A 15,483-nucleotide genomic window follows, 5' to 3' on the forward strand; every position below is an offset into this window, starting at 1 on the left:
ATCTTGGATCGTTCTGGTACACACCAGTTTCTTATTTGTGGTCCAGAGGTATCTTATCTGGTCTTTGCTGGCAGACTTAGCTTGCTCTGAAATTTCTGCCCTTTCCTGACGAGTTCAGCCTGTTTTGCCAGGGAATGCGTTGGAGAATGAGAGGAGACGAGAAAGTTAGTAGAAGTTTAAGGATTAAGTAATGTGGTAGCACAACCCCATGACAATGTTATAAAATAACTTGGGAAGAACTAACATCTGGATATGTTGAATCTTCTATTCAAAGGGTTTGGCTTTTCATGGTCTTCTTTTGTGTCCCTTAGTTTTCTTCATGAGTCTTATACAGTTCTTGTTAAATTTATTCTGAAGTATTTTATATTTTTGATGCTATTCTCAATGGGAGTCATTTAGTTTATCTCGTAAGCTAGTGTGGGTTGTTTGTTTTTTTGAATATATGAAAGTTACTGATTTCTAGTATTACATTTATAACCCCCTTCCCCCTGTGAATACTCTTCTTGTTTGTGGTAATTTTGCAGTTGATTCTCTTGCATTACCAGGTATATAATCATATTATCTGCAAATAATGATAATTTTATATTCTACTTTCCAGTGGTTCTTTCTCAAGTCTAATTTCATTAGTCAATGTCTTCAGAACAGTATTAAATAATAGTAGTAATAGTGGGCATCCTTTCACTGACTTTACTGAAATGCTTCTATTAAAATGCTAGATTTGGGGCTTAAATAGATACATTTAACAAGCTTTTATTAAGAACAGATTATAGACAAGACTGTGCCATAAAATGGAGATTAAAAAAAAATAATATGACTCTACCTGCTTTTGAAAAGGTTACAGGACAAGACAGGTACAAAAAATAGTGTTACAGGTGTCACAGCAAGTTATGTGCAGGATACCATAGAGACAAAAAAAAAAAAAAAAGTGATAGCTAATCATCTTGAATCCCATGTGAAGATAAAATCCCAAAGAACAATGTACTCAAAGCTTATCAGCTTAGTTTGCCCTTGAAATGTTTTCATTGAATTAACTATAGGATGACCTTGACTTTAGAGGCAACACATAGGGAAAGTCATTTAAAGTACCTTTCTTAGTTCAGTAAGGACACTGGGGAAGATACTTAAATGCCTCTGACATACCAAACATTAAACTAAGGCTGGTCATACACATAGACATGGTCTCTACTCATACAGATATTACAGTGTAGCAAATAAAATGCAATCCAGCAATTGCCATGAAGTACATGTATATGATACAACTGGGCATGGAAGAAACAGCAGTTAATGTCAGCCCAGGGAAGTCAAGGAAAGCTTCCCAAGGGAGGCCCTGTTTGAGCTGATTCTGAAGGAGAAATAAGAGTTTCTTTGAGAAGGGTGGTTTTATTGTAGCACAGGAATAATATGTACAAAAGCTTGGTGGCATGAAAGGGATGGTATGTCCAGGAACTGGCATATAGCTTAAGAATGGCAAGTGAGGTAGGTGATAGGAGATGAATATGCAGAAACTGGCAGAAGCTGGGTCTCAAAGGGTATTAAATCCACTCATAGAAATATGGGCTTTATCTAGTAGGTGGGAAGGAGCTATTAAAAGAATTTTAAACAGCAGAACCCAGAAAGATAACATATTTCAGGGTAGATTGAAGGGAGAAAGATAAAAGGCAAGGAGAGCAATTAGGAAGTTTATTGTATTAGTCCAGATATTCTCTATGATGACATTTAATGTCCTCATATGAGAATTCACATGACAAATTCCCCCTAGAAGTTAGTGCCAGTAAAATGCTCATTTCTACTAGGGAAATGATGGGAGCATTGTATATATCACTTGTGTTTTTCTTTGTGTTTTGTTTCATTCACCTTGGATTCTGGGACAAACAATGCTAAATGTAAATGTACAGAAAACATCTCGCCTCCATTTAAAATTTATAATTTCTATTTTAAAATATGTTGCATACATATTTTATTTAAAACTACTTTAAATCACTTTTTTAAAGATATGATAATTTGGGAAAATGTAGATAAATATAAAGAAAAATATAAATTCCTGAAATCCCACCACCAGAGGTAATCACTGTTAACATTTTGGTGTACTTCTTTCCAGTAGTCAGTCAGTCTGTCTGTCTCTTCTCTCTCTCTGTTTCTGTGTTTATCTCTCTCTTTATAAAAATAAATAAATCGCTGTCTCTCTTTCTTTAAGGTTGTTTTTTTGAGATTTATCTTGTTCTTTTGTTTGGAACATTTTCCCTTGTTTCTTTATTTTCCTTGACTTTTTACGTTGCTTTCTGCACATTAGAGAAAACAGCCACCTCTCCCGGTCTTGACAGACTGGCTTCCTGTAGGAGAAGGACCTCATCAGTCAGCACAGTCTGAAGTCTTGGTTGCTTCTCAAACCTCCATGTTTGTCCAAGCTGCCATCTTTGTTCTTAGTGGCCCCCAGGATGTTAGGGTGTGCCACGACCCGTCAGTGTCCCACAGGTATGGGAAATGCCTGCATGCCTGTTCAGGCTCAGCTCCCAGTGCAGGCTAGTGGGAAGCCTGATTTTCAGGCAGCAGCTGGGATAGTCAGGACATTGGCAGACTAGCCCCTATCAGGGAGAAACTGAGGGCTGGGTATTTCTGCCTAATCACTTTGTGCTGAGCCAGAGGGACTACCTGCTGAGAGTGCTTGTGCATCCATTGAGAACCCCTTCTTTGTTTTGTGTGGTCCTGAGGGACCTAGAGTGCTACCCCGTCAGCGCCAGAGAGCTAGGTGATTTGGGAGCCAGTCCATCAGATAGCAGCCATATAAGTTGGGGTGCTAGATGTATGGACAAGCTCCTTCCAGAGAGAAGCTGGAGACCTGGCTTTACTGTTGGAAAGAGGGGTTCTGGGGAGAAGGTAGGGAGATGGGGGTGCGGGCGGTGGTGGGAGGGTAGGGGAAGTGGGGGTGGATGGAAGGAAGTGCCCACTAGCCCTTTCAGGCTCCTGGGAGGATCCCAGGCAGCACCCACACGCAAGATGTTTAGAAGCTGGGCCCTTGGGCAACAGGTGGGAAAGTATGTTGTCAAATCTTTTCCAGGGAGAAACTGGGAGATAGGGGCTTTTGCTGCTAGTCTGCACTGAGCTGGGGGCGGGGGAGGAGGAGAGGAGCAAGGTGGTAGTGGTAGGTAGATAGCCATGGGAAGTGCTTGTGCATCCCTTGAAAACTGCTTGTTTGATTACTATGGTTTGGTGGGACTCATGAATGTCTCATGAATGCTGAGTATCACTGGCCATCAGAGCTAGGTGATTTGGGGGCCCATCCCTCGAGTGGCAGCCTTAAAAGCTGGGATGCTAGATGTGTGGTCCAAGCCCTTGCCTCCACAGGGAGAAACGGAAAATTAGGGGTTCCCTCCCAATTGTAAGGCCCTGTGCCAGGAGTGGGGCTTATGGCAAGAGTGTGTCTCAGCCTTGCCTACCCATTTGGATGTATTTTCTTAGTTGTCCAATAGGTAGGAGTCACTCAACTAGTTCTGGATTTTTCTCAAGGGGTATTGATCTGTGTGTAGCGGTGTATTTGGTATGTTTATGGGAGGAGGGAAAGTCAGGAGCCCCTGATCCTGTCATCTGGTGACCTCCTCTGCAATTTACTTAGCCTAGGGCTGTAAAGAATTTTATTGCTTTAAGTAGGTTTCCACTCCCTAGAAAAGTGTGCCACCAGAATGATTCATCCCTAAGAATTCTAGATAAATGAGATTTTACCATACTTAGTCCATCACTGTGCCAGGATCTTCATTACTTTTCTTGTATGATTGATATGTTAGAATTTTTATTTTGTAAGCTGTGATGCAACCGTAATACTCTTTGGCTACTTTAAGGCTGGGGCTCTATTAGCTCAGTGGAAATGTAACACCAATGTCTAAGTAAATGAGGTAAAGTGCTTGTTTTTAACAGAATTATTCAGAAGCAGAATGAAATTCTTTTTCTATTTGCTCTTTTCTGTATATACTGACAAATCCCCTACCCCAACCAGGCCTTTGGCTTATACTTCTTTAGGAGAAAGGATTCATTTCTCTGTCTGTAATCTCTCCACAACTAGAAAAGGCTAAATATCATAAGTACACATGTTTAACACCAAAATATACCTAAAGCAATTAATGCATGTAGTAGAACCAATAGTTTCCATCATTTTGAGAGCGACTATAAAACAAACAAATTAATTTAAAAAACCCTTACAATGGCATCTTATAATATAACGTGATTTATTTCAGGATCTTATTGTAAGATACATGAACATATGTAGTATAACATTTAACTACAACAACATAGTTTAAAAGTGTGGAAGTGGGAAGAATCCAGAGAGATCATCTAGTTCCACCTTTCTCCAAGTGTAGTCACCCTAAATTAATGACATTCTTCCTCTGCTACAATAGCAACATAGAACTCATTACTTTGCAAGGAAGGGGGCAAATTCTGTTGTTGAACAATTTAACCTAGTAGTTTGTTTGTTTTTTTTTAAAGTGAGGCAACCCTTGGTTGATCTCACAGATTGCAAGGTGTGAGATCACCTTTTTTTTTTTGTATTGAACTAAAGCTGTTTTTTATATTGAACTAAAATCTGTCTCCCTTTAGTCCTCTCTGTTGGTCCATTTTGCTTTTCAAAACCACACTGAACATTCATTCAGCAAATACTGATTGAGCACCCATGTGCCAGACATTATGCTCTTTGTTGGGGATGCTGAGGTAACCAAACAGTCTTGGCCCTTTTGGAGCTTATGATGTACTGATCAGTGTAGGGGACTAGTGTATTAGCACTACTAAAAGAATAATTCTACTTTTTCATATAACTGCCCTTGAAAAACAACTACCTTGTTTCTTTTCAATCCTTTCTCCCGTTTCCAAAACTAAGTCTCATATGACATAGCTCCTATGACAATAGCTGTTGTGCTATAGTGATCAACTGAAACTCCCCATACTAGGATGGGGTTGTTAAGATAATCTTTGATGAGGTGACATTGAACCAAAGGCTTGTATGAAGTTGGGGAAAAAGTTAGGTGAGGATTTGGGTGAAGAGTGTTCCTGACAGAGGGACCATCAGGAGTGAGTTAGCATATTGGGAAACATCAAAAACAGTGAGGTTACAGCTGGGGATTGGGGAAATGGGCGGAAAGGAGATCTTGAAGCCCTTTTAGATGAGGGTAAAAAATCTGGATTTCTGAGATGGAAGCCATTGGAGATTTTGCGTAGAGGAACAATATGATCTGACTTACATTTAAACAGATGTTTCTTGTAAATGCTAAAAAGTCATAAGGTTATAATACAGCTGAAAAATTCCTATCATCTAGTGACGTCCTAGCTCTTGTATGGTAGCACAACATCACTCATATGTTTGTGGTGATGCTGGTGTAAACAGACCTACTGCACTGTCAGTCGTATAAAAGTATAGCACGTAAAAGTATTGTACATAAAAGTATGTATCAATACTTGGTAATGATAATAAACAACTATGCTACTGGTTTACGTATTTACTATACTATACTCTTTATCATTAAGGTGTACTCTTTCTACTTACATAAAAAAAAGTTTGCTGTAAAACAGTACGCCATGTTATGCCAACAGCAGCCTCATATATCTCGTGTTTGCCGTGTCTCTTGATTGCATCATTTTCTCTTATACTTGATGTAATTTCATGTTCTATAAGTGTAGTGTAAACTAAGTGTGCAGTGTTCATAAGTCTACATCAGTGCACAGTAATGTCCTCAGCCTTCACATTCACTCACCACTCAACTCACCGACTCACCCAGAACAACTTCTAATTCTGCAAGCCAGATTCATGGTAAGAGCCCTGTACCATTTTTAAATTTTTTATACCATATTTTTATTATACCTTATCTATGTTTAGACATGTTTAGATACACAAATGCTTGCCATTGTGTTATAATTGCCTACAGATTTTGGTACAGTAACATGCTGTAGCCTAGGAACAATAGACTATACCATCTAGATTTGTGTTAAGTTCACTCTATGATGTTCTCACAATGACAAAATCACCTAATGACACATTTCTCAGAATGTATCTCCATCATTAATCCATGCATGACTGAATCCATTTTTGTGTATTAATTTTATAACTGGCTACCTTATTAAGTTCTTTTGTTTCTAGTTTTATTTATTTGGCTTTATTAAGGTATAATTTACATACAATAAAATGTACCCATTTTACGTATACGGTTGAATGAGTTTTGACATATATTTATGTGTAACAATCACCATAAATAAGAACATTTCCATCACCTAAAATTCCCCTCATGTCTTTTTTTCCCCTTATGCCTTTTTGCAGTCAACCCCTTGTCTCATTCCTCACCCCAGACAACTACTAATCTCCTTTTGGTCACTATAGATTAGTTTTGCCTGTTTTAGAACTTCATATAACTGGAATCACACAGAATACATTCTGTACTCTTTTATGTCTGGTTTCTTTTGTTGGGGTGAATGCTTTTGAGATTCATTCATGTCACTGTGTGTATAAGAGGTTTGTTCCTTTCTGTTGTTCACTACTATTGCAGCGTATGGATGCACTGCAATTTATCTATTATTCATCAATTGATGGACATTTTCTTTCCAGCTTGAGGCTAGGATGAATGAAACTGCTATGAAAATTCTCATACAAGTCTTTTGGTGGACATATGTTTTCATTTCCCTTGAGTAAATATTTAGGAATGGAATTGCTGGGTCATAGAATAGGTTTAACTTTATTAGGACTGCTAAACAGTTTTTCAAAGTAATTGTACCATTTTTCATTTCTACCAGCAATGTATGAGATCCAGTTTCTCCACATCATTGCTAATATTTGGTACTATCATTCTTTTTAGTTTTAGCCATAGTGTATAATGACATTTCATTGTAGTTTTGATTTGCATTTCCCCATGACTGATGATGTTGAACATTTTTTCATGTGCTAATTTGTATATCTTCTTTTGTGAAATATCTGTTCAAATCATTTGCTAATGAGTTGTTTGTGCTGTTATTGAGTTGAGGTCTTTATATATTGTAGCTACAAGTCTTTTGTCAGATATGTGTATTATAAGTATTTTATCCTAGTTCATGGCTTGGCTTTTCATTTCCTTACTGGTATCTTAAAGAGCAGAATTTGTCAAATTTTTCTCTGTGGTCCATGCTTTTTGTGTCCTAAGAAATCTTTGCCTACCCCAAGGTCCTGAAGATTTTCTCCTGTTTTATCCTAGAAATTTAACTCTTACATTTAGTTCTACAATCCATTTCAAGTTAAAATTTGTATGTAGTATCAAGTATGGGTCAAGGTTCATTTTTTTTTTTCCTGTAGTGAGTATCTAGTTGTTTTGGCACCATTTGTTTGAAAATATTAATATTTCCCCATTGAATTACTGTGTTAACCTTTGTCAAAAAAAATTGATAAAGTGAACCTGACTAAAAAATATCAATTGATAATATATTTGTGTGTCTATTTCTGGACTCGCTTTTATTCCATTGATCTATGTGCCTATCATAATGCCAATACTACACTGTCTTACATTAGTAATTCTTGAAATCAGATAGATTTGCCTTATATTCATTTTTTTTTAAATTGGTTTGGCTATTCTAGGTCCATTGCATTTCCTAGAAATTTTAGAATAAGTTTGATAATTTTTACAAAAAGAAGATCTTTTGGATTTTGATTGAGATTACATTGATTCCATAGGTTAATTTGAATAGAATTGACATAGCTATTTTAGTCTTCTAATTCATATACATAGACTATCTCTTCATTTATTTAGGTCTTTTAGATTTCTCACAGCTATTTTGTAGTGTTCAGTACAGAGTTTGCACATATTTTGTTAAATCGATTCCTAAGTATTTCATGTTTTTGATGTTCTTATAAATGCATTGTTTTTAAATTTCATCTTCCAGTTGTTCATTACTTAAAGAAATAGAATTGATTTTCCTATGATGACCCTGTATCCTGTGGCCTTATTAAATTCAGTTATTAGTTCTAGAAAGATCCTTGTAGAGCTCTTGGGATTTTCAATGTACATGATTCTGTCATCTGTAAATCATGACAGTTTTTCGTCTTCCTTTCCACTCTCTATACCATTTATTTCTTTTTTATTTCTTATTGCACTGATCAAGACTTCCAGGCCAATATTAAATAGAATTGGTGAGATCACAAATTTTTGCCCTATTCCCTATCTTAGGGGGGAAAGCATTAGATCTTTTGCTTTTTGTAGATACCCTTTATAAGGCTGAGGGAGTTCCCCTCTATTTCTATTTTGCTAGACTTTTTAATCAGATCTTTCTGCGTCTGTCGAGATAATCATATTTTTTCTTGTTTATTCTGTTAATATGGTGAATTACACTGATTGATTTTCAGCTGATAAACATCTTGTATATCTAGGAGAAGCCTTACTTTTATAATCCTTTTATATATTTGACTTGCTTATAACAATGTTAGTGATTTTTGTGCCTGTTTACAAGGGATATTACTTTGTCATTTTCTTTTCTTATAATGTCTTTAGTGTAGGTACCAGAGTAATACTGGCCTCATAAAATGAGTTGGAAAGTTTTCCTCATTTATTATCTGAACGTTTGTACAGCATGAGTATTATGTATGATAATATTAAATGTCTGATAGAATTTAACACTGAAGCCATTTGGGCCTGGAGTTTTCTCTGTAGGCAGATTTAAAAACTATATTTTTAATTTTTCTAATATTATATGTTCAGTTTCTTTAATTGATGTATGGCTATGTAGACTTTATTTTTTGATTATTTATATCGCTTAAGGAATTTGTTCATTTTTTCTACATTGCCGAATTTATTGACAAAGAGTTGTTGATAATATCTGTTTTGATTCTTTTAATGTTTGTTGGATCTGTAGTGATGTTTCCCTCTTGATACTGGTGATTCGTGTCTTTTTTCTTTTTTTCTTGATTGATCTAGCTACAGGTTGATCACTTATTGATACTGATATCAATTTTATTGCTATTGATCAACTTATTGATATTAATATAGAGAACCAGCTTTTGGTTTCATTGATTTTTCTCTATCATTTGCTCAGTTTCTATTTCATTCATTTCTGATCTTATCTTTATCATTTCTTTCCTTCTACTTACATTGAGTTTAATTTGATATACTTTTTGCAGCTTCTTAGAAACAACTCATTCATTTTAGAACTTTTTCCTTTTTTAATATAAACATTAAAGCTATACATTTCCCTCTAAACATTGCTTTAGCTGTAAACAAGTTTTTATATGTTTTCATGCAGTTCAAAACATATTCTAATATCTCTTGTGATTTCTTTTACACATAGGTTATTTAGAAGTTTAACCTTTAATTTCCCAAATTTGGGAGCTTTTTGTTTGCTTTTGACTTCTAATTTAATTCCATGTGGTCAGAGAACATACTCCATATGATTTCAATCCTTTAAATATATTAAAAACATGTTCTATCTTGGTAAATGTTTAATATACACTTAAAAAGAATGCATATTTTGCCTTTGTTGTGTAGTGTTCTATAAATGTCAGTATGGTCAGGTTGGATGGTAGTGTTGGTCAAGTGTTTTATGTCTTTATTGATTTTTCCAGGTATTCCTTCTATCAATTACTGAGAGAGTAGTGTTGAAATATAAAATAATAATTATGAATTTTTGTATTTCTCTCTTCACTTCTGCCAATTTTTTCTTCATGTATTTGAAGCTCGGTTATTGGGTTCATAGATACTTATGGTTGTTATATTTTCTTGATGAATTAATTCTTTTATCATTATAAAATAACTTTGTAGTTTTAGTATTGCCTTGAACTTAGCCTAATATTAATATAACCCATTCTAGCTCTTACAAGTAGTGTTTTCATGTTATACTTTTAAACATCTATTTGCTTTTAACATATTTGTATCTTTATATTTAAAGTGCATTTCTTATAGACAGAATACATTTGAGTCTTCTTTTTTCATCCATTCTGATAATCTTTTTAGATGGAGTTCAGGCTATTTGCATTTAATAAAATTACCAATTGGATTTAAGTGTACCATTCTGCTATTTGTTTTCTATTTATGCTATCTGTTTTTTTGTTTCTTTTCCCCTCATTTTCTGCCTTTTCCTTATCCTGCCTCAATAAAAGAATATTGAGTAATTTTTAGTATTCTGTTTTATCTCCACTATTGGCTTATTAGTTTAATCCCTTTGTTTTAATATTTAGTGCTTGCCCGAGGGGGTTTTACAATATGCATTTTCCCTCATCACAATGTGCATTTCACTTACTATTCATTGTATGTTATACCACTTCATATATAGCAAGCTTGTGTATATATAGCTTTCAGGACAAATCTAGATCACCACCTGCTTTTGTAAATCAAGTTTTATTGGAACGCAACCATGGTCATTCATTTACATATTGTTTATGGCATATTGTATGCTACAATGGCAGAGTTGAGTAGTTGCAACAGAGACCACTAGCCTACAAAGCCTAAAACATTCGTTATCTGGCCTTTTACAGAAAAAATTTGCCAACCTCTGACATTAAATGTAAGGACCTTAAAAGAGTATATTTCTGTTTTTCTTCTTTGCTTCAAAATATTTTTTCTGCTTCTGACTCCCCTTTTCTGGAACTTCAATTACAAATATATTAGGCCATCTGATATTATTATTCCACACGTCACTAAGGCTCTGTTCATTTTATTTTTTTATTTTTTGGCAGTCTTTTTTTTAACATCAGATAATTTTCATTGCTACATCTTCACATCCATGGATTATTCTTCTGCAGTTTATAATCTGTTATTAAGCTCGTCTAATGAAGTTTTTATTTCAGATATTGTATTTTTTGTTTCTAAAAATTTTATGTCTTCTATTTCAATATGTTCATGTTTTTCTTTAAATTTTTTGAGTATAATAACTATTTTATATCCTTGTTTTCCAAGTTGAGCATCTCTTTCATTTCCAGGTCTGTTTCTATTGACTAATTTTTCTTCTGATTTTATTTTGACTTTATTTTGGTTTAGGTTTTTTTTTCATCACTTTTTCACATGTCTAGTAATTTTTTACGAAATTATAGACACTAAGTATATGTTTTTGAGTGTATGAATTTTTTGTCTTTCTTTGAAGACTTTTGAATTTTGGTTTACTTGTTAGTTGAGTTGGCTAGGATCATCTTGATGACTTTGAGATTTTTTTTGAGCTTTGAGGCAGTTCTATAGTGATCTTTACTGTTGAGTTAGATTAGTCCTACTACTGAGGTGTTACTCTTCGGGGATCTCTACTAAATGCCCTGGGTATTCAGCAAAGAATCTTTACTCTGGCTGGCCCAATCTGAAATGTCTCCCAGCCTTATGTGAGCTCTGGGAATTTTTCTGCTCGCAGTTCCCCGATGTCCTTTACCCATACTCTTGAAGTTTCATCCTGCATATGCAGACGTTGTGTTCAGCACAGACTCCAGAGTACTCCTGTTCAGACTTATTGTGCTCTTTGCCTGTGTTACTTCCTTTGGTACTTTGCCTCACAAATTCCAGGTACCTCCGCCTTCCTGAATACTAACTCTGTCTTCTCAACCAAGTTTGATTTCCCCTCTCTGAATCCAGAAAGCCAAAATGATAATAGGCTTATCTAATTTTATTCCCTTCTCACAGAGATCACAGTCCCACTTTTCCTGTTTTCATTGTCTGAAAACAATTTTTTCATGTATTTTGTCCAATTTTCTAATTGTTTATAGCAGAAGGCCAAGTCTAGTACCAGTTATTCCAACATGTCAAAAGCCCAACAATTTTACTTTAATAGTTTTCTAAATTTACTTTGACATTTTAAAGATTTGTAACATTATCTGCAATAACAATAACTATTTCATCCTTTCTAATATTCATACTACATATTTAATTATCTTACCTAATTCATTGGCTAGTACTTGCAGGACAATATTAAATAATAGTATTGATATTTTCCTGGTAGTTTTCCCTAAGGGTAAATGGAAAGCATTTTAAAGAGATACTATCCAGAGCTAATGAAAGTGTTAGAGTAAAAGGGCACTATCTCATGGTGTTGATAAAGATATAAATTGATATAATGTTTTGGGAAAGTAATCTGTGTACCTACTTAGCAACCTTCTAGGAATCAAATTATTTCACAAGGGCTTAAGGACCTATGTGCAAAGGTACTTGTTGCAGCATTGTTTATAATAGCAAAAAATTGTAAAGTCATCACTTAATACCATGTTTCAAATGAGAATAGAGGAATTGTTAGATTTTAACTGAAAGGATATGATAGTAGTAAGGGATTAGGTATTGATTTAGTGCTTCTCTAGTAATATTCCCAGATGTTTTATTTTGGCAGTTGTATGATATAATCCTGAGTATTCTATGTTGGTTAACAATAGTATCCCTGGTTTGTCTGTACTCTGGAGACATGGTCACATAAGGACCACGCAGGGTCTTTGGCTGCATAATGAAAATGTGAAGGCCCTAATTTCTAGCCAACTGGTTCAGTCTTTTTTTATATAATTTCTAGAAGGTTTGCGATTTTGAAGCCCAGTATTAGCTAGAACCTGGATTACATTAAACATGGAAGAAATTTCATTATAGACATAGTTCCTTGAGCACTACTTTATTATAGTTCTTCTCTATATATTTGTCCATATTTATAAACTTGATACAGTGCTGAATTATAGTTGATGCATTTTTAAAATAACTGCTCAGCCAGCTCAATAAAGTTAGCACTAATGAGAGCTGATTTGGAAGATTGAATGTTCTTGAGTCTGAGAGGCCTCACTACTCTGTTTTCTAGGTTGTTGTCTCACTTTCTGTCATTACTTCATGTTCTGCTGAATGCTCCATCCTGATTTATCACAGTTGTGTGAGTGATAGGCTGAAGTTATGATATGAGTACTAAACAAAAATATTACTTTTGATGTTAAAATGAGTATTTTTCAGTGGTTTGAGCTAGGGAAACACTTTCGAAAAAATGATCAGCTTTTAGAGATGGGCGGAAGACTTCTGACATCATGCAAGGAATCATAAAGTTATTGTAGCCTGAGAAGAAATGACTCATAACTTTCTGAATGAGCAAAGTTGACAGAAACTTTGCGTGGAGGCATGCCAGGACTTCAGGGAATATGAAGGAAAAAAACTGCAATATAGCGACGTTATAAACTATGTTTTTGTGATATGATGACCTTAATTGCACCAATTCTGTTAATGTTCCTATATATAAAAATATTTTCCCTGCTAAATGGGGTATCCTTGAATGGGCTATAGTTGCAGTCTTAGAGAGTGTCACAAATTAGGACAAATGACTCTTGGTCACACATGGTAGAAATCCAACTTAAATTTAAGCAGAAAAGGAAATCTGTTGGCTCACATTACTAAAAATCCAGAAGGAGCATTGGCTTTAGGTACAGCTGGATCTGGGAATTAAAATAATCTCATTAGGACTGTCTCTTGAACAGTTTTATCTGGCTTCCTTTTGTATTAGTATCATATCTAGGTGAGCTTTCTCACTTGTTGAACCTTTCTGTAGTTCTAGGCTTATAGGATTCTTAAGGCCCATGTTCTCATGTAGTAAGGCCTTCATTCTTAGCTTCTGTGACACACCTCAAAGAAAGACTCATCCTGACCAGTCTGAGTCATGTGCGCATGGGGTCAGGGAGGCCAAGGGTTGAATAGCATCATCAAATTGTAGAAGGCAGTTCTCAAAAGGAAATGAGGAATACTCTACTGAGAAAGGGATCCTGTGCAGGCAAAAGACAACAGAGGTCCAACTATAATAACAGAAATAGAAGGAGGCTCGTGTAAAACGTACACCTGAAAAATTATGGGTGAAATGATTTGAAGCCTGTGATTTTATTTTTAAATATTCTGAGGGGAAACGCAGAGGCAGGTAGAAGACACAAAAATGGCAGAATTGATCAATGTTCAAGCTGAGTAATAAGTACATGAGCATTCCTTATATTATTTACTCTGCTTTGGTGTTTAAATTTTTGCTTAAAAAATTAATGACTAAAACAAAACACCATCAATAACAGCAACAAAATAAATGCAGTTTATTAAACTACAATTGTTAATAGGAAATAAAAGGTAAGATGGATGCTGAGGGAGGAGATTATATTTCATTTATCCAGAAGATCAAGTCTCAGGATAGACCCTTTTCTTAAATAGCTGATTTATCTCTTTTTGATGCTAGAAATGTTACCAGTCAGGGTCTGCTCAGGAAAACAGAAACCATTCTGGTATTTCAAAAAGAGAGAATTTAATATATGAAATTGGTTCCAGAAGACTAAAAGGGCTAGAACAGCAAAAGGGAAAAGAAGGATTCTAATCACAGGTCAGAAGGTTCCATGCCCCTGAGCTGGAGCCCACAAGTCTGTACCAGCTGCTGTACAGTTAGAATTGCTGTCACAGTCAGTTCTGGATCTGCCAAGCAGGTGCCACTTCTATCAGAAATGAAAAGTCCAAAGGATAGAAAGGCTACTGGCGTCCACTCTTGCTGCCGCTATACCAACAGCCAGCAATTGCTGCATTTCCTCTGCTCAAAGCAGGAAACCTCTTTTCCTTTTTCTTATCTCCTATCAGTGCCTTCTATTGATAGAATCTAACAGGAAGCCAGCTGCAAGGAAGGAAGCCTGGGAAATATCACTTGCAGAATTCCAATTCCATTAGTAGAGAGGAGTGCAGAGCGTGGAGGGTGTTGAGCTTGGAGACAACAGGTAAATAATCAGCATAGTCTACCCTTTGGCTGCTTGGCATATTCACCACTCTTTCCATATTTAAAATTCTAAGCAAGTTCATGTCTGCCTTAGAATATGCAACTTTACTTCATACAAACAAAGACACCCTTACCCCCTCCCCAAAATGGGGAATGTTAATTCTTCTTTTAGGTCGATCACAATCTAATTTGATGGAACCATGCAATGTTTCCCTGGTGCAAGCATTCCTGTCTTGGGAGCTAAGACCTCTGCAGGGACAGAAAGCAAAAATTCTGTAAGTGGGTAATTAGAGGTAAATGTGAAAGGAGGCACTGCCACTTTTTTTTTTTCTAGAAATGAATATTCTATCCATGGGAAAAAATAGCATCATATTATGATAGTGGTTAAAAGCATAAACCACATCCATTTGGATAGCATCCCAGTCTCTCACGGTATCATCTGTCAGATGGGGCCATCATGGAATATTCAGTTGGTTATTCCACCATTTTATCAGGGAAGCTGCTTCTGGGTGATGAAGTACATGGCAGGCTTCATGGTAGTTAGGGAACCAGGCCAACTGACATCCATAGAACAGGTCATCTTGTCCGTCTGTTTTCTGAGAGCCTCCTCAGCAATTAGTACCCTTTATTAAGCATTCAATCGACTAACAACTCACATACACCTGCCCCTTCCCCATCTGCCTTTTGGTTACCAGTGCTTCTATTTGGTCCTTTCTAAACCCTGAGCATTTGGCCAACTTGTTAGCTATTGTCCAAGAATCAGAGTAAAATCATACCTGTGCCTATCTCTATGTCCATGGAAAGTGGACAACCAGATGCCCGCCAGGGATA

General features: G+C 35.8%; 1 protein-coding gene across 11 annotated transcripts in view; it reads left to right on the top strand.

Moving 5' to 3' along the window:
• The window catches only part of ZBTB8A (zinc finger and BTB domain containing 8A), a 43,268-nt gene that overhangs the window by 13,884 nt on the left and 13,901 nt on the right, over positions 1-15,483 (top strand). For 4 of the 11 annotated variants that reach the window (XM_039836972.1, XM_039836970.1, XM_039836973.1 and 1 more), the window contains 2 exons: positions 14,520-14,653; positions 14,825-14,927. The exons of 4 other annotated variants lie outside the window; for them this stretch is intronic. In XM_039836972.1, the coding sequence (XP_039692906.1) occupies positions 14,845-14,927 (83 nt within the window). In that variant the 5' untranslated portion in view covers positions 14,520-14,653; positions 14,825-14,844. The remainder of the gene's footprint in view (positions 1-14,519; positions 14,654-14,824; positions 14,928-15,483) is intronic. 3 more of the 11 variants (XM_039836971.1, XM_039836974.1, XM_039836976.1) reach the window with 1 other exon arrangement.

The sequence above is a fragment of the Pteropus medius genome, unplaced genomic scaffold (assembly GCF_902729225.1).
Source record: "Pteropus medius unplaced genomic scaffold, Ma_sr-lr_union100, whole genome shotgun sequence".
NCBI classification, from domain to species: domain Eukaryota; kingdom Metazoa; phylum Chordata; class Mammalia; order Chiroptera; family Pteropodidae; genus Pteropus; species Pteropus medius.